The sequence below is a fragment of the Corapipo altera genome, unplaced genomic scaffold (assembly GCF_003945725.1).
Source record: "Corapipo altera isolate COAL_440 unplaced genomic scaffold, ASM394572v1 RXGC01000072.1, whole genome shotgun sequence".
NCBI lineage: Eukaryota > Metazoa > Chordata > Aves > Passeriformes > Pipridae > Corapipo > Corapipo altera.
Window position 1 is genome coordinate 928,027 of NW_020884943.1, and position 24,249 is coordinate 952,275.

A 24,249-nucleotide genomic window follows, 5' to 3' on the forward strand; every position below is an offset into this window, starting at 1 on the left:
CTCACCTCTCCCTTCTCACCCCCTTCAGACCTTCGTCATCCTCACTGTTCCCCTTCTCACCCTCTTCAGGCCCTTCTCCCCCTGAGACCCTCCTCATCCTTGTCTCTCCCGTTCCCACTCCTTCAGACCCTCCTCATCCTCACTGTTCCCCTTCTCACTCCCTTCAGACCCTTCTCCCCCTGAGACCCTCCTCATCCTCATCTCTTCCCTTCCCGCTCCTTCAGACCCTCCTCATCCTCAGCCCCTCCCGCCGTCTCCCTCTTCCCCCGCTCAGCCCGTGTGCCGGGTCTCTCCCCGCAGGAGCACTTCGGGGGACACGGTGGAGCTGGTGGAGGAGTCCCTGGACGTGCCGCTGCTGCACAACGCGCTGCGGCTGCGGGTGCAGGGCTGCCCGTTCCTGCCGGGCGGGGTCCACCTGTGCGAGCTGCAGAGCCACCTGGCCGTGCTGCTGCTCACGGCGCAGACCGTGCACCGCCTGCTGCTGCCGCACCCCGCGCGCCTCTACCGCAGCGTGAGTGCCGGGAGCGCTCGGGGAGGGAGGAGGGACAGCTGACCCACGGGGGAAAGAGGGATATTATTTTGGGAATTCAGCCGTGCTTTGCTTTCGGGAACCAGCCAAGTGTCCAGCCCGTGTTGCGTGGACTGTGGTGGCACTGGAGTTAGGCTGCTGCTGGGAATGAGCCCTGGCTTTTCCAGAGCCATTCCCAGTTTTTTTCACCAGCTGAGGAGGATGTGTACGGGTGTTGGCTGGGCAGGAATCTGTGATTTATATCCTGTGATATAAATCCTGCCTAGGATCCATCTTCCACGTTTACCGTGTTTCCATGGATGTGGGTTGGGACTGGGTGATCCTTAAGGTCCCTTCCAAGCCAAGTCATTCCAGGATTCCATGATTCTCCCCACTCGCTCTGACTTTGCTTCTTGCCAGGTCCCTCTTCTCTCTTGGAGAGAGAACTCTTGGAGAGCTTCTCTCCTGCTTTTAGAGCTCTGGAGAGCTTTCCCAAGGGATGACCCTGTGCTGTGGCAGAGCTGCTTCTCCTGGGATTTGTTACCAGCGGTTTGCTGTGAGCTGTCCCGAAAATTTTTTTACTGGAAAAATCCTTTTTATCAAGGAGCAGTTGCCATTCCATGGGTGCCTGGCATTTGTTTTCTGTGCCTTGGGTATACGTGCTTAGGAGCTGCTGTTTCATGGAATTCTTGAGGTTGGAAAAACTCTCTGGGATCAGAGAGTCCAGCACTGCCAAGGCCACCCATGTGCCCAAGTGCCACATCCACGTGGGATGGGAGCTCCAGCACTGGAGCCTGTTCCCATGCCTGATAACCCTTTCTGTGAAGGGATTTTCCCTGATATCCACCCTAAACCTTCCATGCACAACTTGGGGCTGTTTGCTCTTGTTTCCCTCCAGGAGCTGATCACGGAGAGCCAAGTCCAGTCCGTGTTCACGGATATCAGCAAAATCCACATCAGAGACCCCTCCAATTACTACGTGATTCCCAGCGTGCCGGGGCTGGCTCCCAACTCCGTGGCCTCCGCAGCCTGGCTGAGCAGCGAGGGGGAGGCTCTCTTCGCCCTTCCCTCTGCCTCAGGAGGGATCTTTGTCCTTAAGCTGCCTCCTCCCGATGCTCCAGGTGAGCACTGGGACCTACACTCCCTCTCCCAGCTTGGAATTTCATTGAGTTTTGATTTTTGGCGTCCCTTTCGTTTCCAAAGGAAGCGTTTCCATCGTGGAATTGAAGCAGAGCTCGGTGGTGCAGCGTTTCCTCACTGGCTGGATGCCGACTGCCATCAGGTAGATATCTGGAGACGGATAAAGGGAGCTAATTTTGGCTTTTGGATCCCCTCACCTGGAATTTTTAGCTCGAGTCACACGGGCACCCATAAATACTCCGCCCAAAAAAGTTAACTGGGTCACAGGAGCTGTCAGAGTACGGAAGTTGGGAGCGGAATGCTGGATTAGTGGGGTCCTGCTGGTTCTGTGTGTCTGTGACTATGCTCTCTCTAGTAATTGGCCTCCCAGGATTTGCCCAGGATGTGGCCGGCAGCCAGCGCGGATTAGGGATTACGCTGCCCTTGTGCTGAGGTGTCAGGTTGTTCCTGATGGGCAGAGGTTACGTGGGGGATCACATGGATGCTCCGTGGTGGATTGGGATCTTTAGGGCTGGGATTGTTAGGGTGGCTTAGAGTGCACAGCCAAATCCTAGGACCTTTTCCTTGGAAGTGGGAGGGGCGTTGCCTGGTGCCGATGGGGTCCATGCTTGGGTGTCACTGGCGTGGTGGGATTCTCTGCTCCATGGTTGCTGAAACATTACCTTCTTCTGGTCTCACCCCACTGGTTTATTTGGATTTAAATCCACAGTCGTGGAACCCCAGTGCCTCAGATCTGTGCACCTGCCTTGATTTTAGAGTCATGGAATCCTGGAGTGGTTTGGGTGGGAAGGGACCTTAAAGACCATCCAGTGCCACCCCCTGCCATGGGCGGGGACACCTTCCACTAGCCCAGGTTGCTCCAAGCCCCGTCCAGCCTGGCCTTGGACACTTCCAGGGGTGTGGAATTTTCTTTTAAGCTGTTGATGTAAAGTCTGGTTCTCCAGAGGCGACGGCGGCCCGTCGGATGTGCCCGTCAGCCTCTCCGTGCACTGCCTGGATCACGACGCCTTCCTCTTCGCCCTCTGCCAGGACCACAAACTCCGCATGTGGTCCTACAAGGTGAGCGGAGCCTGGGTTTGGGGGAGCAAAGGGAGGCTGGAGGAGTTGACAGCTGAGTGCTTGGTGTGGATTTATCTCCCATTAAATTGTCTCTGTGGCTTCTCCACGCTGGGATTTGGGACAACATGTGAGAGCAGTCACGGCGTGTGTTTGTGGCAGTGTTTGGGAAGCGGGTGGTTTCCTCCCCACTCTCACCCTGGGATGAGGGATATTTCCAGACCTACTGGAGCATTGGGGAAGGAGTGCTTTGAGGCCCAAGGAGCCATCCCAAATGGATTTTCTCCCGCTTTCAGCAGTAATGAAAGTGTCTTTGTCAACAAGAAGTTAATAAAAGCCTCTTGCTCCAGATATTGAGTGCCGGAGCTAATGGAGCAGCACGGTGCTTTCACGGCTCAGCGGCACTGGAATGTGTCGTGGGAGGGAGGGGAAGCTTTGTCCTACGTGCCTGGGCTCCGGCAGCCCGTGTGATGGGTGGGGAGGGGGCACAGGTGAGGTGGGAGAGGGCACAGGTGAGGTGGGAAAAGCCAGGGAGTAGCTCAGGTATGCGTACGGAGGCTTAATTTACATCCTTCGCGGAAAAGTCTGGACAGGTTTTGGCCAGAAGGGGAAGGAGGAAGAGGGGAGAAGGGCAGTTTCTCAGCCCTGAGTGTTTACCATCTTGCTGCCCTGGCACTTTTTCCCCCGTTGGCAGGATCAGATGTGCCTGATGGTGGCGGATCTGCTGGAGTTCATGCCGGTGAGCAGGGACCTGCGGCTGGCGGCCGGCACCGGGCACCGCCTGCGCCTCGCCTTCTCCCAGTCCCTGGGCCTCTACCTCGGGGTCTACATGCACGCTCCCCGGCGAGGGCAGGTACGGACACACAGCCCTTCCCTGCTCCTTGGGCCACGGGAAAACACGTCACTCCCCTGGGGTTTAGGCCTGGAAGGCAGGAAGTAGGGAGAAGTTTCGCGCGCTCGCCCCTCTGGAGGGATCGGCGCTTTTAAGTTAACCTTTTTCCCTTCAAAATGCTGGAATATGCGTGCCCGAGCCTTGGGAGTGGAATTCCCTGTGTGTGACTAAGCTGAGGGCTCGTTTGCTTGTTCACCTCCTGCTCCAAAGCCACGGATGTGCCGTGGGAAAAGGAGAGGTCCAAAAGGAGCTGGAAGCGTGGAAATACTGCTGGTGTGTTTACACCGGGCTCCTGGGAGCGATGGACGCATCTGCGGCTGCTGGAGAACTTCTTGTGGAGAGAGGATAAATTTAGCAGGAGGGGGGGTGGCAGCACAGACCAGGCTCATCTGTTGGACAGCTTATCCCATTCTCCAGGGGATTCCCACATGGAGCAGGAGCACATAGCATGATTCCTGCTGTCCCACTAGTGCTCTGCTCTGGGAAGGACACACAGAGCTGGGTCTGCAGCTGAGGATTTGAGGCTTTCACACCTTGCTCTCCTTTTCCCACATTTTGTGGTCACCAGCAGTTCCAGGAGTGGTGGTCTTACAGTTTTTCCAGTTAAGTCTTTGGAAAAGGCTGTAAATCCTTTGGGTCCAGGCAGGGGTGATTGTCTGTGGGGAGCAGGGTGAAGCCAGGATGCCAGTACGTGGTACAGAGGGTCCAGTGATGTGCTCAGCTCAACCCCCTTGCCCTCAGAGCTCTGTTCCCTGTAGCACCAGGCAGGGAAAGGGACAGGAGTGATGAAATTCCCTGGGATGTGCTGATTTAGTCCTTCAGGAAATGATTTATGAGGCGTGTTTGTAGTTTTGTGTCTTCCAGCTGGTGAGCACCGAGAGCAACCGCTACAGCCTTGACCACATCTCCTCCCTGTTCTCCTCACAGGTGAGAGCTGGGGCCTCCTCAGGAGGGAGAGGCCTGGATGTTGGGATTTAAATCACAGAATCGTGGTTGGGTTGGAAGGGACTTTAAAGATCATCCAGTTCCAAGCCCCTGTCGGGGACATCTTCCACTAGCCCAGGTTGCTCCAAGCCCTGTCCAAACTGGCCTTGAACGCTTCCAGGGATGGGGCAGCCACGGCTTCTCTGGGCAACCTGTGCCAGGGCCTCCCCACCCTCACAGGGAAGGGTTTCTTCCCAATATCCCATCTAAGTCTCCCCTTTTCCAGTTCGGAGCCCCTCCCCGTTATCCCGTCAGTACAGGCCCTCTTCCTCTTCTAAGTTCCCTTCTGGCACTGGAAGGGGCAAATAGGTCACCCCAAAGCCACCTCTTTCCCAACTGAACAATTCCCAAAGCCTGTTAAATGACACAAGGGAACGTTTTGCTGTTGTTAAGTACCCACCTCTCTCCTCTGCTGCACTTGAAGTTTAGGATAAGAAAGGAAATTTGCTCTTCCCCTCTTTCCTAGGAGACTCTGGTTGACTTTGCCTTAACTTCGGCCGAGATCTGGGCGCTGTGGCACAACGAGGAGAACCAAACTGTTGTGAAATACATCAACTTTGAGCAGTGAGTTTTGGGGCTGGGTTACTGGGATAACTGCAGGAGCAGCTCCTTAAAACCCTGGTGGAGCTCCTCAACTTAAAGATTTATAATCAAGCGACAGGAATGTGAAAAATGTAAAAATCCAGGCAGCGGGATTGCTGGAAGTGGAGTTTGAGCATGGCAGGGGGAGGGCTGTGCTTCCCCAACAGCTCCTTCAAAACAACCAGCTGGTACCTCCCAGGAAAAACCATGTTTTGAGGAGATGGTGATGGGAAAAGATCATCCCTGAATATAACACTGAGAGGGCAGATTTGTGCAGAACCAGGGAGTTAAACAGTGGGTGGAAAATGCTGTGAGTGTGCAGATTTACAGAGAAGAAGCTACTGGTCAGTCTGAGAGTTGCTTGGGAGCTCATGGGATGGGGAGAACGTTGATTTAAATGAAGGATTCCGGGCTGTTCCCTCAGCTTAGGGCTGGGAATGCCACCATTATCTTTTCTACCAAAACCTGTCCCTTGTCACTTGTCAAAACTCCGGTTTCCAAAGCCGGGGGGCTGATTTTGCTGGTGAAAGGCACCGGTTTGGTTCAGGTGGATGCAAAGCTGATCCTGGGGTTGTGTCCTTCCAGGAATGTCGCAGGCCAGTGGAACCAGGTGTTTGTGCAGCCGCTGCCTGAGGAGGAGGTGACAGTCCGACACAACCAGGACCCCAGGGTGAGCCAGCTGTAAAACAGCACCAAAAAGCAGCGAGGTCAGTCAGGAGAGAAAAGAGGAATAAACAAGGTCTGAAGTGGGCAGGAGGCAGTTTTTAATCCCAGGTTGGAGCTGGGCGTGGATAGAAACAGATCCAGGGGATGAGGTTGAGAGAATGGGAGGAAAGACCAGAAGCAGCATCATAAGTGTTCTTCTGATCCTTGAGTTTTCTTAAATCATCATCTTTTTGCAGGAAACCTACCTGGAGTATCTCTTCATGCCGGGCCAGTTCTCTAATGCAGCTATCCAGAAGGCTTTGCAGGTTAGTGAGGGGGAATTTGGAATGCCCTCTCTTCCCCTTCTTCTTCCTGGCTGTTAAGATGTGAGGCAACAGGATTCCTTGGAGCTCGTGGCAGGCACCAGTTCTCATTGGGAGCCCCTGAAGGAAGTTAGTGGCTGCTGGGCCGTGCTGCAGCTGGTGAGAGCTGACAGCTGGAGGTGGAATGTGGTTTCCAGCAGACTTTTTTTTTCCCCTTGGATAGCACAGCAGGTTGCTGAGCTTGTTTTTCATTCCTGCTGCAGTAGCCAGGTGAACGGAGACTCAGCCCTCCCGTGGTGCTGTTTGTCAGAGTGTGTCATGGAGTTATGGAATTATTAAGGTTGGAAAAGCTCTCTGAGATCGTAGAGTCCAACTCTTCCTCCAGCACTGACAAGGCTACCACTAACCCACGTCCCCAAGTGCCACATCCACATAGCTTTTAATCCCTCCAGGGATGGGGACTCCACACTTCCATGTGTCCGTGTATCCCAAATTTAGCATTCAGACATGTTTTATAACACTCGGATCCCACAAAGCGCTGGCTGATGCTCTCCTACTGCTTTTCCTCACTCAGTGCTGTTTGAACCCTCAGGAAGACTTTTATTTTGCTTTGAAATCCAAGTTTCTTGTGCTGCTTTGCAGATCTTTTCTCAAGGAACTGAGAGGCACCTGGATCTGACGTGGGACGAGTTAAGGAAAGAGGTCACCTTAGCCGTGGAAAATGAGGTGAGATGGATTTTCCTGATGGGGTATTTTGTTGAACGCGGTGTCGTGGTAGTTCAGTGAAGGTAAATTAAGTGCAGAGTGACCCCAGGCCTTGGTTTATCCTGTATTTCTCCAAAAGGAGTCATGTGACTTTTTAAAAAGTACAAATCTTCATCCTTCCTGCCAGGATTTTCCATTCCCTCTTGGTTTTTTGGAATCTCCCTGGCTGCGCTTTGGTCACCCACCATACAGAGCTGTTGCTCGTTAATTTGGAAGAGAACCCAAAACAAAGGCATTATCTTCCCAAGAATCCAAATAATAATTATTATTAACCTACTTGAAAGATCCCCATGTCCTTTTGAGTCTGAATATCCCTCGTTTTATCCTGTTTCTCCTTATTTTACTGCACCATTCCTGATCCTCTCATTTTGCTCCTGCTAGTTCCAGGGCAGCGTGACGGAATACGAGTGCTCCCCTGAGGAGTTTTGGCAGCTGCAGGTGGAATTCTGGTCCAAATTTTATGCCTGCTGCCTTCAGTACCAGGAAGCTCTTTCCCGGCCCCTGGCCTTGCATCTGAACCCCTACACCAGCATGGTGTGCCTGCTGAAGAAGGTGAGCCTGGGTGGTGGTAGGATGCCCTGGAGAAGTTCCTCCAGAGGATCTGGGAAGCTCAAGGACTTTCTCCTCACCTTCCAGGGCTCCATGTCCTTCCTTGTGCCCTGCTCCTTGGTGGATCATCTCTATCTCCTCTCCAACGAGCACCTCCTGACCGAGGACGATGCTGCCATCTTTGAAGGTGAGGAGACAGGGAGTTCTTCCCTTGTGTTGGGGGTGTGGGAGCTTGCATAGAGGTCTGTTGAAGGGCTCCAGGTCCACAGCTGCATGGAGACAGTTTTATTTTGGCTTTATAGGGAGGTCTGTTTTGTGAAACTTACCATCGTGCTCACACTGGGAATTAGAAAATGGTGTCAAGGCTGGAAATGGAATCATGAAATCATGGAGTGGGTTGGGCTGGGACAAATTCTTCCCTGTGAGGGTGGTGAGGCCCTGGCACAGGTTACCCAGAGAAGCTGTGGCTGCCCCATCCCTGGAGGTGTTCCAGGCCAGTTTGGACAGGGCTTGGAGCAACCTGGGCTAGTAGAAGGTGTCCCTCCTCGTGGCAGGGGTTGGAACTGGATGATCTTTAAGGCCCCTTCCAGCCCAAACCATTCCAGGATTTATGAAATATTTTCACATCAGCTGTGGAGAGGGCCCGTGCCTTTCCTTGTCTCCGGAAAGTAAATGCCAGAGCATGGAAAACCTGTCATTAATATTGTCACCACAGTGCCCTCTGTGCTTTGCTGGCCCTGGAATGCTGGTTCACTAGGAAAAAGGCAGTGGAAAATGTTACTTAAACTCCACTTTCATGCTCGAGTGATCTTTATATATTTTTATAAAGCAGGATCATCATCCGTTCTGTTGAGCTTTTTATGGAGCCGAGGAAAGGAAAGCTGGAGGCCCGGGCTGGATTTGGGAGCCCCAGCAGTTCCTGCCCTGGCTCTTACAAACAGTCACAGTCTCAAAACCTGGAATTTAATTTAAAAACTCATCCACAAAGGATTGCAAAGCCAAGCTGAGCCATTTTTCCTGGGATACTTTTTTGCACTAATTATTTCCTTTCAACCTGTGGCTCGGAAAAAAAAAATAAATCCCTTGGAGGGAATTTAGTTGTTTTATTGTGGCATCAGTTTTTATTTTCCAAATAATAAAGCCCAAATCTTTCCCTTGTCAACTCCTGAGCTCTAATTCAGCCTCGTCGTTAGTGGGGAAGGGTTTGGTGTGGGGAACTGGGACCAGTCTGCTGTTACTGGTGATAGGAGCTGAACTAACCGGTTTTTGCATGGTCTTCCCACCTTCCCTTGGAAATCTCTGGGAAAATACACAGTTAGATTCTTTCATTGCAGATTTGGAGATGTCTCGTGATGTTGTCTGTCTTGTCCAGTGCCTTCGCCTGATCGGAGAATCAATTTCCATGGAAATGGCATTCATCATGGAAATGGCTTGCTCCCGCCTCCAGCCTCCAGAAAAGGCTGCAGAGCAGATCCTGGAGGACTTGATAGCTAATGACACGTAAGGAGATGTCTTTTCCAGAAGCTTCTCAGGATGGCTGAGCTGGGATTGCCCGGAGCTGCCCTCGCTTGACATCCAAGGGCGTTTGAGATGTGTGGGCTCCTCTCCCTGTGCTTCAGGAGACTTTTCCAGGGTTGTAGAGAGTGTGGTTTGGTGGTGTTAGCACGGTCTTCCAGCCAGAACCCCTCCAGGAAGTAAATTTTGGTGATTCTCAAGTGATCTAGAGAACAGGAGAGGGGCGAATTCCTGTTAGGTGTGGAAAGAAGTGCCTGGAGACAGTAGGGAGAGGTCAGAGATTTGGTCAAGCCGTGTGGTTCCTGTGCTAACCTGAAATCATTCCCTCGTGGAATGCCAACTATCTGGCTGTTATTTCCTGGTAGCCTGAGGGAGTGGAATAAATAGACTGGTCCCTGCAGGCGCTGTAATAAAACTCCAAGCCAGCCGAGGATTCCCGGTAGGAATGCCCAGGCTGATCAGGGACTGATCCTCCCTGGAAGGGAGCATAAGGGAGCCCTCTTCAGTTGGAATCTCAGGTTGCTGATGGTGATGATAATGGTTTTGATTTTTTTTTTTTTTTTGCAGGGAAAACGTGATGGAGGACATTCACAGCAAACTGCAGGAGATCAGAAACCCCATCCACGCCATCGGATTGCTCATCCGAGAGATGGACTACGAGACGGACGCCGACATGGAAAGAGGTGAAAGCCCTTCCCCAGCTTCTGGGAAACGCCGGGAAGGGCCCTTTACCCTGGGGGTTGTTCTCGCCTGTCCGGTTCCTGCCCTGACCCGGGTGGTTTTCCCTGGCAGCTCCGCACCTGGCGCTGCGGATGAACCTGTCCCAGCTGTTCGGCAGCGGCACCGCGGCCCACGTGGTGTGTGGGGGGGTGGCCAAGATCTCCAGCATCCGCTTCCTCATCTGCAGGGACCTGCTCATCCTCCAGCAGCTCCTGCTGCGCCTCGGAGACCCTGTGAGTACGGCCCTCGGAGCTGCTGCCACGCTCCCCAAACTTGGGAATCCGGGGTTCTGCTGGTGCCAGGCTGAGATCCGGCTGTTCCCACAAGGCTGTTGGAATAGCCCGAGGCTTGGGCGAGTCCTACTCTCTCCTCCAGCTGCTTTTGTCTCCCTAAGTAAAGCAGCTTAATTCCCTTTGTTTCGTGCTCAGCATCCAGGAAGCAAAGCTTTGTTTGTGGGAGGAGGGCATGGATTCCAGCCTTCTGTCTGAATCAGCACACATACAGCTCTCCCAGATATCCCCATCCCTCTCCCACCACCGCTGGCAACTCCATTCTCTGGCAGCACACCCCAAGGTCGCAGTTTCAGGCCCTTGGAAGCTGCTCCAGCCAGAACAAACAACCCCCTCAATGGCAGCTGTGTTGGAGTGGTGGGATGGACTGGTCTGGGTCTGTCCTGTCAGGCCCGAGGCCACGTGAAGGACAGTGCTGCTGGTTTGGACGAACACAGAGATTTGGAACAAGTCCCCAGACAAGGACAGCCTTGTTTAAACAATATTATTTACTTAGAAACATTACTGCAGGAGTTTCCTGATTGAAAATAAATCCCTTTTTCCTGGGCGAGGTTGTCCTAGTAGCACTTAAAGGTGCAGTGGAAGGTGCCCTCTGGAGCTGGGCTCTCCCACACCATAAGGCATGTGACCTGCTGCTTTCCCACCTTGATGCACCTGTGTCCTTCAGAAGCTTGGATTGTTATTTCTCCTGTGACTCCTGCTCTTGGTGGTTATGGAGACCCTGAGGTGCAGCAAAGCACTCTCAGGGATAAGAATCCTGGAATGCTTTGTGTTGGAATGGACCTTAGAGACCATCTAGTTCCAACCCCCTGAATTGGGCAGGGGCATTTTCCGTTTGAAAAGGTTGCTCCAAGCCCCATCCATCCTGGCCTTGAACTTTTCCAGGGACGGGGCAAGAGTCCTGCTGGTCTCCTAGGTGAGCTGAGTTCCCTGTTGAGCTCTTGACCACCCTGGTGTTCGCAGGAGGGACGGGCTTGGGCCCGACACAAAACCTCACCAGTTGCTCCGAGTGTGAAGCCAGGCTCTGTGCTTTCCCTGCAGATGGTTTTGGGAGGGGGACAACTCTTCCAGTCCCAGCAGGACCTGCTGCACCGCACCTCTCCCCTGCTGCTCTCCTACTTCCTGATCCGCTGGGCCAGCCAGTGCCTGGCCTCCGACGTCCCTGTGGACACCCTGTAAGTCTCTACCTGCTCCGCCTTTGATTCCTCCTAAATCCACCTGAAATGCCCTTCCTGGTATGGAAAGCTGGTGGTTGCTGTGGGAGTATTGCTCCAGGAGCGCTGGGGAGGGTTTTTTGGTTTTCTGTTGTTTTTTTTTTTCCTTCCACGTTCTGAGCTGACTCTTTGCCTTGTGCTAAATCTGCCCTGCAAGGCCTCGCTGTTCTGTGCTCCGTGGGAGTTGAACAATGAGCACAATTAAAGCGGGAGGCGTTTTGTTGTCTCTTCACTGATGGCTCCTTTCTTCCCCAGGGAATCTAATCTGCAGCATCTCTCCGTGTTGGAGTTAGCAGACACCACGGCTCTGACACCAAACAAGCTGGGTGAGGTGTCCACGGATCATCAGCTCTCCCTTTCTGTTATTTAGACCTGTCTCTGCCACCTGAGGGAAGTGCTTTATGCAGGGAGCTAATGGAATGTGTGGTTGAATGACCCTGATTTTAAGTGGGGATGTTTATCAGGCTGTCCAAAAAAAAAAAAAAGAAACCAACCAACCAACAACAAAGGCCCTTGGAGCCTTGGAGCAGGTTTTGCTCTCTGCCTGAGGACTGTGGGAATGCCTCACTCAGCGAAAATTATTCATTCTAACCCCAGCAGCTTCAGGCAAACTCACCTCTCATGCACTGTGCAGTGACTGTAGTGGTCAGACCAGGTCTGTCACGGAATCCTGGAATGGTTTGGGTTGGAAGGACCTTAAAGCTCATCCAGTTCCACCCCCTGCCATGGGTAGGGACACCTTCCAGTAACCCAGGTTGCTCAGAGCTCCATCCAACCTGTCCTGCTCTCCAACCTTTATCTCAGAGCAACTGGGAGCAGCAGCTCAGGGTGGCGTGAAAATGTAGAAATACTTGCCCAAAACATGCTTGAAAATGTGGAAATACCTCCCCAAAACATTGCAGCTGATATTTGTTCCTTATCTTTAAAGTTTTGCTGCAAAGATGTAAATTTTGGGCTAGTTTTTTCGGGGGAGAGTATAAGGCAGCCTAATTAGGGGGATGTGGGCCTTGAAGTGGTTCCAGAGGGAGGAGGCGAGCAGGGATGGGGAGGAAACACACAGGTAAGAGCCTGCTGTGACTAGTCAGCGCTTGGAGGCTGAGATACTTCAGAGGGAGCTGGGAAAATCTGGGACAAACAGGCAGCACTGCCACGTGTGAGCCGGGGAAGAGCTTCCTCCAGTTTCTGACATCTGTAATCCTCAGAGTCCGAGCTCTCCCTGATGGAGAGTCTGACTGCAGGAGGCAGCTGGAAATGTCAGGGAAGTTGAAAACATCCTTTGTGTGTGCCAGTGTTGTGGGTTATTTCTTGGCTGGCTCGTGAGGAAAGTCCTGTTTGGCCACTGTTCTTTGGGAAGAATATGTGGAACGTAGGGAAGGAGGTGGCAGCTCTGGGAGAGGCGTTGGGAACAGTCAGTAAGGGGGGATTTCTGGGGTGCTGGAATGAGGAGGGAGGCATTTGAGCAGCCAGCTCAGCACTCCCTCGGCCCTGTCGTGCTGGAAAGCTGCATCTGGGCTGGGAATAACAACTGGAGAGGGAGCACAGCCCCTTTTCTGTGTGTTTTAATTGAGCTGTGGTTAATAAACACTGCGGAACGGGGCTCTTTGATCTCCTGCTGCTCCCTCTGACTTAACCAGACGGCAGGAGAAATCCAAAACCAACAAGCCAGAGTGTGGAACGTGCTTTTGGTTTGCCCTGACTTAATCTGTGCCGTTAGGGCTGATGAGCACAGCACGGGGTGGAAGGCCTGGGACCTGTGCTGCGGGCCCTCTCCTCACTGTTCCTTTCATCTGTGCTTTCAGTATCCGGCCCTCAAACCATTGTGGAGCTCTTCTTTCAGGAAGTGGCCAGAAAACACATCATATCCCGACTCTTCCTGCAACCAAACACCTCTTTGGCTGAGACAAGTTTGAACTGGCCCCACCTCATCACCTCAATAGTGGCGGATTTTCTGCCTCTCCTGTATCCTTGGCTGTGAATCCGCTGCCACCGAGCTTCTTCCCGTCCCAAAATCAGTTTTCCACCCCCAGATTTCCAAGACAAGCCTCCTGAAGGAGTGAGGTTGCTGGCATTAATGGGATTTGCGGGTATTTTAAGATTTCACGGAATTCATCCCGTTTTAGGTGCTTGATAAAGGATTTGAGTTTTTGACTTTAAGCCCCTGAGCTCTCACAACTTGACTTGGCGGGGCGGAGTGTTGGGAGATTTGGAAGGGTAACAGGATTCGGGGAGTTGGGGATTAGATGTACTAATGATTTTGTTCTAATATGGATAAATCTTATTACGGAACAATGACTTGTGTAAAGAGCAGCTTAATCTTCTCTCCTTTCCCCCCACAAACGGAGCTTGAGGGATGTGTTGGCTTCCAGACTACTTCTCCGAGCTCTCCAGGTTGGGTTCTCCTGTATTCCTTAACCTCTGCTCAGATGGCCCAGCAACCCCAGCTTCCTCTTCCCGGAGTGCCTGATGGGGAGCTGTCAGTACACCCAGCTGCAGGTGAGTCCTTCACGCTGTCCCTCTCACAGGTGCTGGAAAACTCTCCAAAACATCATCTTTCCAGGAGCTGGAGTTCTGCTTTCCCCTGGTCATGGAATCCTGGAATGGTTTGGGTTGAAAGGGACCTTAAAGCTCGTCCAGTTCCACCCCCTGCCATGGGCAGGGACACCTTCCACTAGCCCAGGTTACTCCAAGCCCCGTCCCACATGGCCTTGGACACTTGCAGGGATGGGGCAGCCACAGCTTCTCTGGGCAACCTGTGCCAGGGCCTCACCACCCTCACAGGGAACAATTTCTTCCCGTTGTTCAATCTAAATATCCCCTCTTTTAGTTTAAAACCTTCAGCTCTAGTCACTGCTCTGTAAGCTAAGACAGTGCCGCAGAGCGTTTGTTGGGGAATGATTTAAGGTCATGGAATCCCAGAATGGTTTGGGTTGGAAGAGACCTTAAAGCTCATCTCATTCCACTCCCCTACTGTGGGGGAATCATCTTCTGCATTTCCTCTTTCATCTATTTTCAAGTGCATCCAGATACTCAGGATTATTCTGTTCCCTTTTCATGGAGGAGTTCAGTCTCCTGGGGCTCGTCCGACCACATGACGCTCCAGCAACACCTTTGCAGAGCTTGTTTAAATATCCCAGCAGTTCAAGAGCTGCTGCTCACAGCCTTTCCTGTGGCACCTTCGCCCATGGGACCAGGGTTCAGAAGGATTTCTTCAACCCAGCAAGGGCTCATCTGTTAAATGAACCTTAATGTCTTAGTAAAAATCAGTGCAATAAACACCCACCATCATTCCACCCCTGGCTGCTCCTGACATTTCACTAGCAGGGACAGCGAACTCCTGATTTCCAGGTGTCTCAGACTGCTGTATTTCAGACCACTGGTTCTCCACCTCTCTCCCTGTGCTCTTGGCAGCTGGAGCTGCTTCTGCTCTAGTTCTGACCAGCATAATTCCTTGTCTGCAGCTCCACGTGATGGGCTTCATCCCTGTCTGGGCATTCCTGGAGGCACCAGAGCCAGGCAGGCTGTTCATAAAGGCCTGTTTTTCAGCAGAACCTTTTATCCTCCCAGCCCCTCACACCTGGGGGCTGACTTGCTTCCTTTTGTGTTGCTGCCAAGAAGAATGAGAGACGAATTTCAATTCTTCCGAGCTTTTGAGCCAGGAAATGCCAAGATTGGAGCAGCATCCTTCTCCCTCCTGGCACATGCACACGCTTTGAATCTCCTCGTGTTGCTTTCGCCTCGCTGGTGTCTCCTCCAGGCTTTTATCTCAGCAGGAGCCGGCTCCTCCTCCTCCTTCTGTTCCGCTCCCTGATCCCAGTCGGTCACGGAAACTTGGATTAAGTGCCTTGACCCCGGGGAGATAACAGCAGCTTTGCTGGGAGCACGGTGACCCAAATCGTGGGGATGCAGGAAGCTCCCTGCAAGGAGCTGGCGGGCACGGGGAAGGTCTGGTGACCAAGCAGTGGCCTGGGACACAGGCCAAACTGTGTGTGACAAGCTGTTAGGCAAGGCTGGAGCAGGATTTATCCCTTGTAGCTGCTAATCCGGGCTCTGGATGCGTTGCCACGTGGCTTTGAGTGGACCTGTGGCCGGGGAAGGTGAGGGGAAAGGTCTTGGGGGTTTGTGCACCTGCAGGGGTGACTTGACTTCCAAATCCTGGTTTGTCCTGCCGAGTCCCACAGCCCTGCCAGCAGGACATAGCTGCTGCTCCATGGATGATGAGGCTGCTCTGCTGGCACAGGGCCAGGCTGGGTCCCATTGGTGCCATCGTGTCCTTGGTGTGCCGTTGACGTTCCATCCCACCCCTGTCCCATCTGCTGGCATCCACGTACTCCCTTGGCTGCTGGTCCCCTCTTGCACCTCTTCTAGCACCTGCCTGTTGTTCCTCTGCCTTTGCCCTCCCTTCCGTGCTCTGTCCACGTTTCCTCAGCAATTCCCTGCACCGGAATGTAGAAGGAATCCTGTCTGATTTTCAGGGATGTTGGAAGCTGGCTGTCAGGTGCTCCGTACAGGCACTGGGGCTGTGCAAAGCAGGTTGTTTCCCAGGAGCACAGTGGGGATGTCTCTCCATCACAGGGCTGGAGCAGCTCTGCTCTGGGGACACACTGGGACAGCTGGGAATGTTCAGCCTGGAGAAGAGAAGGCTCCAGGGAGACCTTAGAGCCCCTTGCAGTGCCTTCAAGGGGCTTCGAGAGAGCTGGAGAGGGGCTTTGGACAAGGGCCTAGAGAGACAGGACAAGGGGGAGATACAGATTGGATATTGGGAAGGAGTTCCTGTCTGTGAGGGTGGTGAGGCCCTGGCACAGGTTGCCCAGAGAAGCTGTGGCTGTCCCATCCCTGGAAGTGTCCAAGGCCATGTAGGACGGGGCTTGGAGCAACCTGGGCTAGTGGAAGGAGTCCCTGCCCATGGCAGGGGGTGGTAGTGGTACTGGATGGTCCCTTCCAACCCAAACCGTTCCAGGATTCTGTGATCAGTGCAACCAAGGGACTTTTGAGGCTGGGAAAACCAGCCCTTGAGCTGGAAAAGCAGGATTTGTCTGAGCACAGCAGCTAACGGGGCCACCAAAAAACAGCTGGTACTGGGTGCCTGCAGATCATGAGCAAGCACTGACCTGAATCCAAACTCCCATTCCTTCTCTCCCGTAGGAATACATCCGCCTGCTGCAGCCGTGGTGCCATGTGAACATGGGCTCCTGCTGCTTCATGATGGGCAGGTGCTACCTGGTCATGGGTGAGGGGCACAAGGTAAGACCCTCCCACATCTCCTTCTCGTGCTCTGAGGTCTGGGACCTTTTCCCTTGGAAGGGAGGAGGTGCACAGAGAACATCCTTCCCATGCTCTGCCTCCTTATGGAAAGGATGGGATTGGAGCAGAGTGGTGGAATCTGCTTTTGGGGAAGATCTCATGAGCCTGGGAGAGGCCACACTGTCCCCTTCGCCTGTACAGCAGCTGGATCAGTCACCTGAGGGGGGGACAGGGAGCTGATTCCAGGTCTGCTTCCAGGCTTTGGATTGCTTCTGCCAAGCTGCCTCAGAGGTGGGAAGAGAGGAGTTCCTGGACAGGCTGATCCAGCCCGAGGAGGGCGAGGTGGTCTCCACACCACGCCTGCAGTACTACAACAAGGTACAGTCCTGACCAGGGAAACTGGCACCAAGTCCCTCCACAAGGCACAGAGAATTCCTGCTCAGTCCCTGGCTGGGGAGGGAAGTGACTTGAACTTCAGAAAACTTAATTTTGGGGAGGTGAAACCTCTGTTTACTTTCTTTGGGGGTGATGACAAGGTGAGAATGTGAAATCTAGGTGCTTTCCACCTATTAGTTTCCTAATAACCAAGGACTTTGTTATCCAGCAGAAAAGGGCAGGATGAGATCCCAGCTGCTGGAAGCAGAAGCCAAACATGTCCAGACTCGATGCAAGATGCTGCCTAAGGGGAAGGTTATTAAGCTTTGAGGCAGATTAAAATTAGTATGTTTAAATTGAGATAAGGATCTTTCTTCTTTGCATGATGCCACGGGTCAGGCGGGCTGCGAGCTCAGAGCTGGGTTCCCGCTGAGGGAATCCCTGGATTTAGGATCCAGAAAACTAATCATTAATGTTAAAGTGCTTCAAAAATCCCCCAAGTGCAGAAGTGAATCCTCCAGGCAAGCCATAACCTGGACCTGTTGTGCTGGGGTTTCATCCAGATCCCTGTGATTTACCCAAGTCTTCCCTTTTCTCAGTCTAATTCCCTAAAACATTGGTGAAATCTTTTGAGCCAGGAGCAGCTCCTGAAAAACAACCCAAAAAGCCCTTTACTCAAGTATTTTCTCCTCCAGGTCCTTCGCTTGTTGGACATGGTGGGTTTGCCAGAGCTGGTGATCCAGTTGGCCACCCTGGCCATCATGGAATCAGCAGATGACTGGAGGAGCCAGGTACACAGTCACTCTTTTCCGTCAAGGTGTTAACTTTGGGAACCTCTTCCACTGGAATTTCCTGCTGGTCTTATAACTGGTTTGTGCTGTTTTCAGGCTACTTTGAGGACCTGCATCTTCAAGCATCACTTGGATTTGGGGCACAACAGTGAAGCATATGTAGCCTTAACACAAAACCCAGATCCAGGCAGGTAGGTGACAGTTCATGCCTTTATTTGAGGCACATGGACCCATTTTTCCATGAAACTGAGAGGAAAATGACACTTTAGGATAGGACATGGCCGCTGTGTTAAAGAGTTAATGTGTAAAGGTGGGTTTAAAAAGGCAGAGTTAATTTTTGGATGTTCATTTTAAGGACACTTGGGATGGGGACTGTCTCAAAGGAGGAAAATGGGAGGAAAAACGTCTGGGAAGAGGCCGAAGGATTGTTTGCAACATTGTGCATTTAAAAGTTTTAGGAGCCAAGTCAATTTACTTTAATAAAGATAAGATTTGGAGTTGAGTTTTCAACTTGGGAAGTTAACTGGGTAGAGGAGGCTTCATCCTAGCAGAGAAAAGTGCTGGAATAAAGGAGGAGAAATAGGAATGCTTTTTAATTGATTGAGGGAGGGAGACTGCCCTCCTGAGAAGACCTTTTCAGAGGATCTCTGTTTCCAGCACTGGAGAAATCTAAAGGGATAACCTGGTCCTAAGCCAGGAAGAATCCCACAGAGCTCATCCCAAAGCAGGAGCTTGTCACAAAGTGGTTGTTTGTGGCTTAAATCCTGCATCCTGGAGCTGGTTGTGTTCCTGCTCCTGGGTTTATTCCTGCTCCTCCAAAGGGCTGTCCTTCCCTCCGCAGGCAGCTGGACTGCCTGCGCCAGCTAGTGGTGGTTCTCTGCGAGCGATCCCAGCTCCAGGACCTGGTGGAATTCCCTTACGTGAACCTGCACAACGAGGTAATCCTGCGCCGGGATCGTGGGGCTGGGGGCACTGCCTTTAAAAGGAAGGGATTATGGAGCCAGGGGTGCCTGTTTGTGTGCTGCAGGTCGTCGGGATCATCGAATCCCATGCTCGGGCAGTGGATCTGATGACTCACAACTACTACGAGCTGCTCTACGCCTTCCACGTCTACCGGCACAACTACCGGAAAGGTAAAGCCTGGGATGGCACGTTGTCCCTGCCCACCCACCCGGGACACCCCTGCCCCTGGCCCTGCCAGGTGTGTGGCCTCGCCAGGCTCTTGGCTGACGTGTTTTTCCCTGTTTCCAGCTGGAACGGTGATGTTTGAGTACGGCATGCGCCTGGGCAGGGAGGTGCGGACGCTCCGAGGGCTCCAGAAACAGGGGAATTGTTTCCTGGCTGCTATTAACTGCCTGCGGCTGATCCGCCCGGAATACGCCTGGATAGTGCAGCCAGCCTCTGGAGCTGTGGTAGGAATGCTGAGCTTCCTGCAGAGGAGCTTCCAAAATCCTTTCCAGTGCCAACAGAGGCGTCAGGCTTCTTAATCCTGTGCTCTTGGCCAACTGTCTGGCCCTGCTCATCACCCTTACCTATAACCCTTGTGTCATTCCCCTTTCTGGAGCAGGGTAGAAGCAGGATAACTTTTGGAAATGGATTGATGGATATATATGGGAATATATCAACTTTTGTTAAAGGGTAGTGTGAACAGCTTGGAACACCAGTCCAAAGGAGAGTTAGTGTGATAGGGATTGAGTTTCAAATCCCAGTCAGGATTCAGGGAGATGGTGGCTGCAGCCTGGTCACCCGATCCTGATGTTCCTGAGAGCCCCAGAGATAAAGTAACCTGAGCTCCCAAGGGGCTGCACAGCTTCCCTGATCCAAATCAAGGCTCCTGTTGGGATTTATCCTGTCAAAGTGATTAATCCTTTGGAAACCAGGTGACTATAAACCCTCCTTCTGCTTTTTCCTGCAAGTATGAGCGCCCAGGAGCGTCCCCGAAGAGGAGCCACGACGGGGAGTGCATGGCTGTTCCCAGTAAGTGCCCAGTCCTGGTCCTTCCTGTGCCTCTGGAGTTTCCACAGCCTCTCTGCTGCTCCCATGTGAGCTGGGAGATGGCTCAGGGCAGCTCTCACCTCCACAGGATCAATAATGGGGGGGGATTTTAAGGTTACTGACTCCCAGTGTCCCATTTGCAACACACTGCCACCGTTCCCCAAGGAATACAGCTATTCCCCAAGGAGCTCCTGTGCACACTCTCAGCAGTTTGATGCCTTGACAGTGCTTTTTTTTTCAGTGGAAATAATTTGTAATCAGGAAAAAAAAACCCCACCCACCTTTTTTTGAGGCGTTTTCTGGTTGTTCAAGACTGTTTGCGCCCTTGGAAATCCTGTCAGGAATAAGCTCTGCCTGTGTGTGCCACGGCCCAGGATGTGGGATCAGGTTATCCTCAGCCTTCCGGTGGGAAAATTTAAGGTCAGGTATTTTTAAACCAGCTCTTTCTGAAGAGGTTTTTTTGGTGTTTTTTTTTTTTTTGGTGGTGTGTGCCTGGCAGGCAAAGCAGCAGCTGTTCCTAAATATTAGATAACATCTGGAGGAGGAGGAACAGGAGGATAGTATCAAGGAGAGAGAGCACAGTCAAGGGACCAGGGAAAGGGCAGCAAATCCTGATCATTCCTGTGGTGCTTTTTGGGGCACAACTCCTCTTAGGGTGGGAGAGGGGTGTGGAGGTGGTTTTACGAGGGCATGGAGGCTCCAGGGAGAACTTAGAGCCCCTTCCAATGCCTAAAAGGGGCTCCAAGAGGGCTGGAGCCCTTTGGAAAAGGGCCTGGAGAGACAGGGCAAGGGGGAATGGCTTCCCACTGCCAGAGGGCAGGGTTAGATGGGATATTGGGAAGAAATTGTTCCCTGTGAGAAGGGTGAGGCCCTAGCACAGGTTGCCCAGAGAAGCTCTGGCTGCCCCATCCTTGGAAGTGTTCAGGGCCATGTTGGACAGGGGTTGGAGCAACCTGGGCTAGTGGAAGGTGTCTCTGCCCATGGAACTGGATGAGCTTTAAGGTCCCTTCCAACCCAAACAATTCCATGATTCCATGACACTCTACACAGTGCCCAGAGAGCCCTTTTTGGAATGCTGAGAGCCCGGTATCCGTCTGTTCCAGCCACTCGCCAGATCGAGATCCTGGAGCTGGAGGATTTGGAGCGGGAATGTTTGCTGGCCCGGATCCGGCTGACCCTGGTGGAACACGACGCGTCGGCAGCGGCTCTGGCAGGTGAGAGGGATTCAGCCTCTTTGTCCTGCCCCAGGGACAAACCCAGGAGCTGGCAGGGACCACCCAATTCCCATCCCTCCCGTGAAATCCATCCACCATTGTCAGAGAGGCACATCAGGAGAACCAGTTTTATGCTTTCTGCCGTTTTTTTGGCTTTTCCAGGCTCTAGTGGTCTGTGGGGAGGGTGGGGTGAGCTTCTGAGTTGGGACAAAAAGGCAGGTTTTTTATCTTGCTGGAAATCATGGAAGCATAGAATGATTAAGGTTGGAAAAGACTTCCAAGATCGTTGAGTCCAACCTTTTTAATTGAAGAGTAAATGATTTTCCTGGGCAGTCCTGCTTCATGGAACAGTGTTAGCTCATCAAAGTTGTTGCTTTTTGGACAGCACGAAGGTACAACTCTCCCACCCTGGGCCTTTTAGTGTCTCTGATACAAGTTACACAATGTGTAACTTTCTTTTCCCTTTAAATGTCAGGAGGAGGTGACTTCCCAGCAAGGGATTGCAGGGAAAGGAGGGAACAGCTGCTTTGAGGGCAGAGTGGAGACGCAGGGAGCCGAATGCCGCAGTTTCTGTGCTGGCAGAGCTGAGCTGGTGCCTTGTTTGCTTGGATACAGAGCTGTGACGAGGCTGTCCCCTCCCTAGCCTTGATGATCTCGATCTTTTCCAAATAATTCCATGGTTCTAAACAGCAGCATCACTTGCCTGTAGGCCATATATTGCTGCCTGTGTCCCTCTGCAGTCCCTCTCCAGGTGATGATGGATCAGGGCCAGCTCTGTGACTCACTGCTGCTCTGTGCAGTCCCTCCAGGGGATGGCTCCCGGGCTCATGGGATGCTCTGGAGGCCAGGAAAGCTTCCAGCCATGGATTGAGAAGTACTGCTGCGGGGTGTTTGAGGCTGTTAGCACGATGCTGCTGCAACTCTCGATGAGTAACACGGGGTGAGGCCCCAGTAAAGCACTGGGGTGTCACTGGGAGAGGCTTTACCTGGTCCTCCTTCCCTTCAGGCAACTCCACGCCCGAGGAAACAGTGTCTCTCCTGGTCCGGGCCGGACTCTTCGACCCTGCCATCACCTTGTGCCAAACCTTCAAGCTGCCCTTGACGCCCATCTTTGAGGGCCTCACCTTCAAGTGCGTGTCCAGGTGTTCTCCCACCTCGGGGGATGTGGGGCCGGAGGGACGCAGTGGTTTCAGGGTGGAACTTGCCCTAAGAACATTGTTTTCCTGCCAATCCAGCTGATTCCTGGCTGTTCCTTGGGAATAGTCCTGCGAGGGGTGGCTTTGATGGCAGTGGGAAAGGGCTGGGCTCTGGAGAGACCCACCTTTCTGTGGTTTTTGGTTTTCATGCAGGTGCATCAAGCTCCAGCTGGGAGGGGAAGAGGCGCAGGCCAAGGCCTGGGACTGGCTGGCAGCAAACCAGCTCTCGGCCCTGGTCACCACCAAGGAGTCCAGGTAGGTCCATGTCAACAGTTTGGGAGGAGGAGGAGGAGGGTCTGGAGACAGGAACCTTTTGGGAATCCAGAGTGTTGAGGGTCCTTAAAATCCCCTCAAAGCAGAACTCTGACTGGGATATGGGGAGAGCTGTGTTTCCATGCTGTCCCCACGTCACCTGGGAGCACACCGTGGCCTCCCAGACAGTGGCAGGAGCTGCTGGCACGTGTTCCAAGGGGAATTGTTTCCTTGCAGTGCCACGGATGAAGCCTGGAGGCTGCTCTCATCCTACTTGGAGCGTTACCCATCCCAGAACAGCCTGTACCATCGCTGCGTCATCAACAAGCTCCTGGCACACGGGATCCCTCTGCCCAACTGGCTCATTAACAGCTACAAGGTGAGAACAGGGAGCCAGCTGTCCCAAAATCCCGTTTGCCCTAGAGCTGCCGGATCACTCTCGCTCCGACGGACACCTACCAGCTCCACCCCACCTCCCTGCTCCCAGCTCCAGGCCCCAGAGCCAGGTGCCCTGTGCCCAGGACCGAGGCTTGGAACAGGTTCCTCCCAACGTGGTCCCAACTCCTGGTCACACTCCCTGGCTGAGTTTCCCTTTTTTTTTTCTGCAGGAAGTGGACGCTGCCGAGCTGCTGCGCCTCTACCTGAACTACGACCTGCTGGAGGAGGCCGTGGATTTGGTCCTGGAGTACGTGGATGCTGTGCTGGGCAAAGGGCACCAGTATTTCGGGATCGAGGTGAGCTCACCCGCAGGCGGGATGTGGCGGGGGACGTTCCTTGGGGACACGACATGAGGGCTCCTGTCCCTTCCAGGTGCCGCTGTCCCCAACGTCCCCCACGATGTGGCTTCCCTACACTGCCATTGACCAGCTGCTGCAGGCGCTGCGGGAGAGCTCCGCCAACGAGAACAGCGTCGTGGTAGGTGCAGAGTCCCCAAACTCCTGAGAGAGGGGCGCTGGGATGGGGTGGGATTCCTCATGACTCCTGCCTCTCCCAGCTCTACGAGAAGCTGAACGACAGGATGGAGGACTACCAGCAGAAGGTCAGCACGGCCACCGTGGAGCGCCTGTACTGCCACCCCTAGTCCAGGTGACGTCCCCCAGGAGCGTCACCGCCCCAGCCCGTGGTGCTGGATGTACTCGTCGTTTTTCCAGAAGGATTGGGTTTGGGGAGGTGGGTTGTCCCTTCAGCGTTTCCCCTGACTTGTCCCCCCTGGGGGGCAATGGGTGATGAGCAGGGATGGGGGGTCACTGACACGACACCCACTACTCGCTCTCTGCCTGCTCCGGACGTGGAACTTTTGGGAACTTCTTTTATTTATTGGTATGTTTTTGGATGAACTTTAATAAAACGGAAGCGTTATTCCAGGTGTGCATCGGGGTGGGGTGGGAAAAGTGGGGACTGTGAGGCTCCTCTCCCCAGACCCCCCCCTACAGCCCTCACTCTAGGGCTGGGATATAGGGCAGGATGGAGCTGTAGGGCCCAGGAGAGAGGGAGCTCTATCCCCAATGGATATAGCTCAAGGGAAGGGGCTATAGGGTAAGAAGGGGCTATAGCCCCCTGGAAAAGCTATAGGATTATGCTGTAGGATAGGATGGAGCCACAGCCTTGGAGGGCAGCACGGGGCTATAGACTCAAAGGCAGGCTGTGCTAAAGGGCAGGAGAGGCTATGGGATAGGATGGGCTACAGGGTCAAGGGCGAGATTGGGCTGTACATTGAAGGGCAACCCTGTGCTCTAGGGCAGGAAGGGGCTATAAATGCAAGGGCAGCCCTGTTTTATAGGGCAGGAGGGGGCTATAGGTCAGGAGGGGGCATTAAACCCTCATCCCTCCCACTTCTATAGGGCTGGAAGGGGCACCAATTCCACCCCTATTCCCATTCCCACGGGCTGGAAGGGGCACTATTCCGACCTCTCTCTCGGTTCCACGGGCTGGAAGGGGCACTATTCCCACCCCTATCCACGGGCGGGAAGGGGCACTATTCCCACCCCAATCCACAGGTGGG

At 53.3% G+C, this 24,249-nt stretch overlaps 1 protein-coding gene across 2 annotated transcripts in view; it reads left to right on the forward strand.

Annotated features, from left to right (window-relative positions):
- Positions 1 to 24,249, forward strand: part of NUP160 (nucleoporin 160) — a 31,456-nt gene that overhangs the window by 243 nt on the left and 6,964 nt on the right. Inside the window, exons 2-35 of one of the 2 annotated variants that reach the window (XM_027662088.1) lie at positions 301 to 511; positions 1,407 to 1,629; positions 1,712 to 1,790; positions 2,593 to 2,707; positions 3,399 to 3,557; positions 4,446 to 4,523; positions 5,047 to 5,144; positions 5,748 to 5,832; positions 6,065 to 6,133; positions 6,773 to 6,856; positions 7,277 to 7,447; positions 7,532 to 7,631; positions 8,779 to 8,944; positions 9,527 to 9,642; positions 9,752 to 9,912; positions 11,011 to 11,144; positions 11,439 to 11,509; positions 12,983 to 13,142; positions 13,607 to 13,676; positions 16,326 to 16,424; positions 16,683 to 16,802; positions 17,495 to 17,590; positions 17,687 to 17,781; positions 18,432 to 18,528; positions 18,618 to 18,723; positions 18,842 to 19,002; positions 19,507 to 19,567; positions 20,689 to 20,799; positions 21,806 to 21,929; positions 22,149 to 22,250; positions 22,485 to 22,626; positions 22,856 to 22,981; positions 23,058 to 23,162; positions 23,242 to 23,333. In XM_027662088.1, the coding sequence (XP_027517889.1) occupies positions 301 to 511; positions 1,407 to 1,629; positions 1,712 to 1,790; positions 2,593 to 2,707; positions 3,399 to 3,557; positions 4,446 to 4,523; positions 5,047 to 5,144; positions 5,748 to 5,832; positions 6,065 to 6,133; positions 6,773 to 6,856; positions 7,277 to 7,447; positions 7,532 to 7,631; positions 8,779 to 8,944; positions 9,527 to 9,642; positions 9,752 to 9,912; positions 11,011 to 11,144; positions 11,439 to 11,509; positions 12,983 to 13,142; positions 13,607 to 13,676; positions 16,326 to 16,424; positions 16,683 to 16,802; positions 17,495 to 17,590; positions 17,687 to 17,781; positions 18,432 to 18,528; positions 18,618 to 18,723; positions 18,842 to 19,002; positions 19,507 to 19,567; positions 20,689 to 20,799; positions 21,806 to 21,929; positions 22,149 to 22,250; positions 22,485 to 22,626; positions 22,856 to 22,981; positions 23,058 to 23,162; positions 23,242 to 23,328 (3,982 nt within the window). In that variant the 3' untranslated portion in view covers positions 23,329 to 23,333. Of the gene's footprint in view, positions 1 to 300; positions 512 to 1,406; positions 1,630 to 1,711; positions 1,791 to 2,592; positions 2,708 to 3,398; positions 3,558 to 4,445; positions 4,524 to 5,046; positions 5,145 to 5,747; positions 5,833 to 6,064; positions 6,134 to 6,772; positions 6,857 to 7,276; positions 7,448 to 7,531; positions 7,632 to 8,778; positions 8,945 to 9,526; positions 9,643 to 9,751; positions 9,913 to 11,010; positions 11,145 to 11,438; positions 11,510 to 12,982; positions 13,143 to 13,606; positions 13,677 to 16,325; positions 16,425 to 16,682; positions 16,803 to 17,494; positions 17,591 to 17,686; positions 17,782 to 18,431; positions 18,529 to 18,617; positions 18,724 to 18,841; positions 19,003 to 19,506; positions 19,568 to 20,688; positions 20,800 to 21,805; positions 21,930 to 22,148; positions 22,251 to 22,484; positions 22,627 to 22,855; positions 22,982 to 23,057; positions 23,163 to 23,241; positions 23,607 to 24,249 lie in introns of those variants that run through there. The other variant, XM_027662087.1, reaches the window with a different exon arrangement.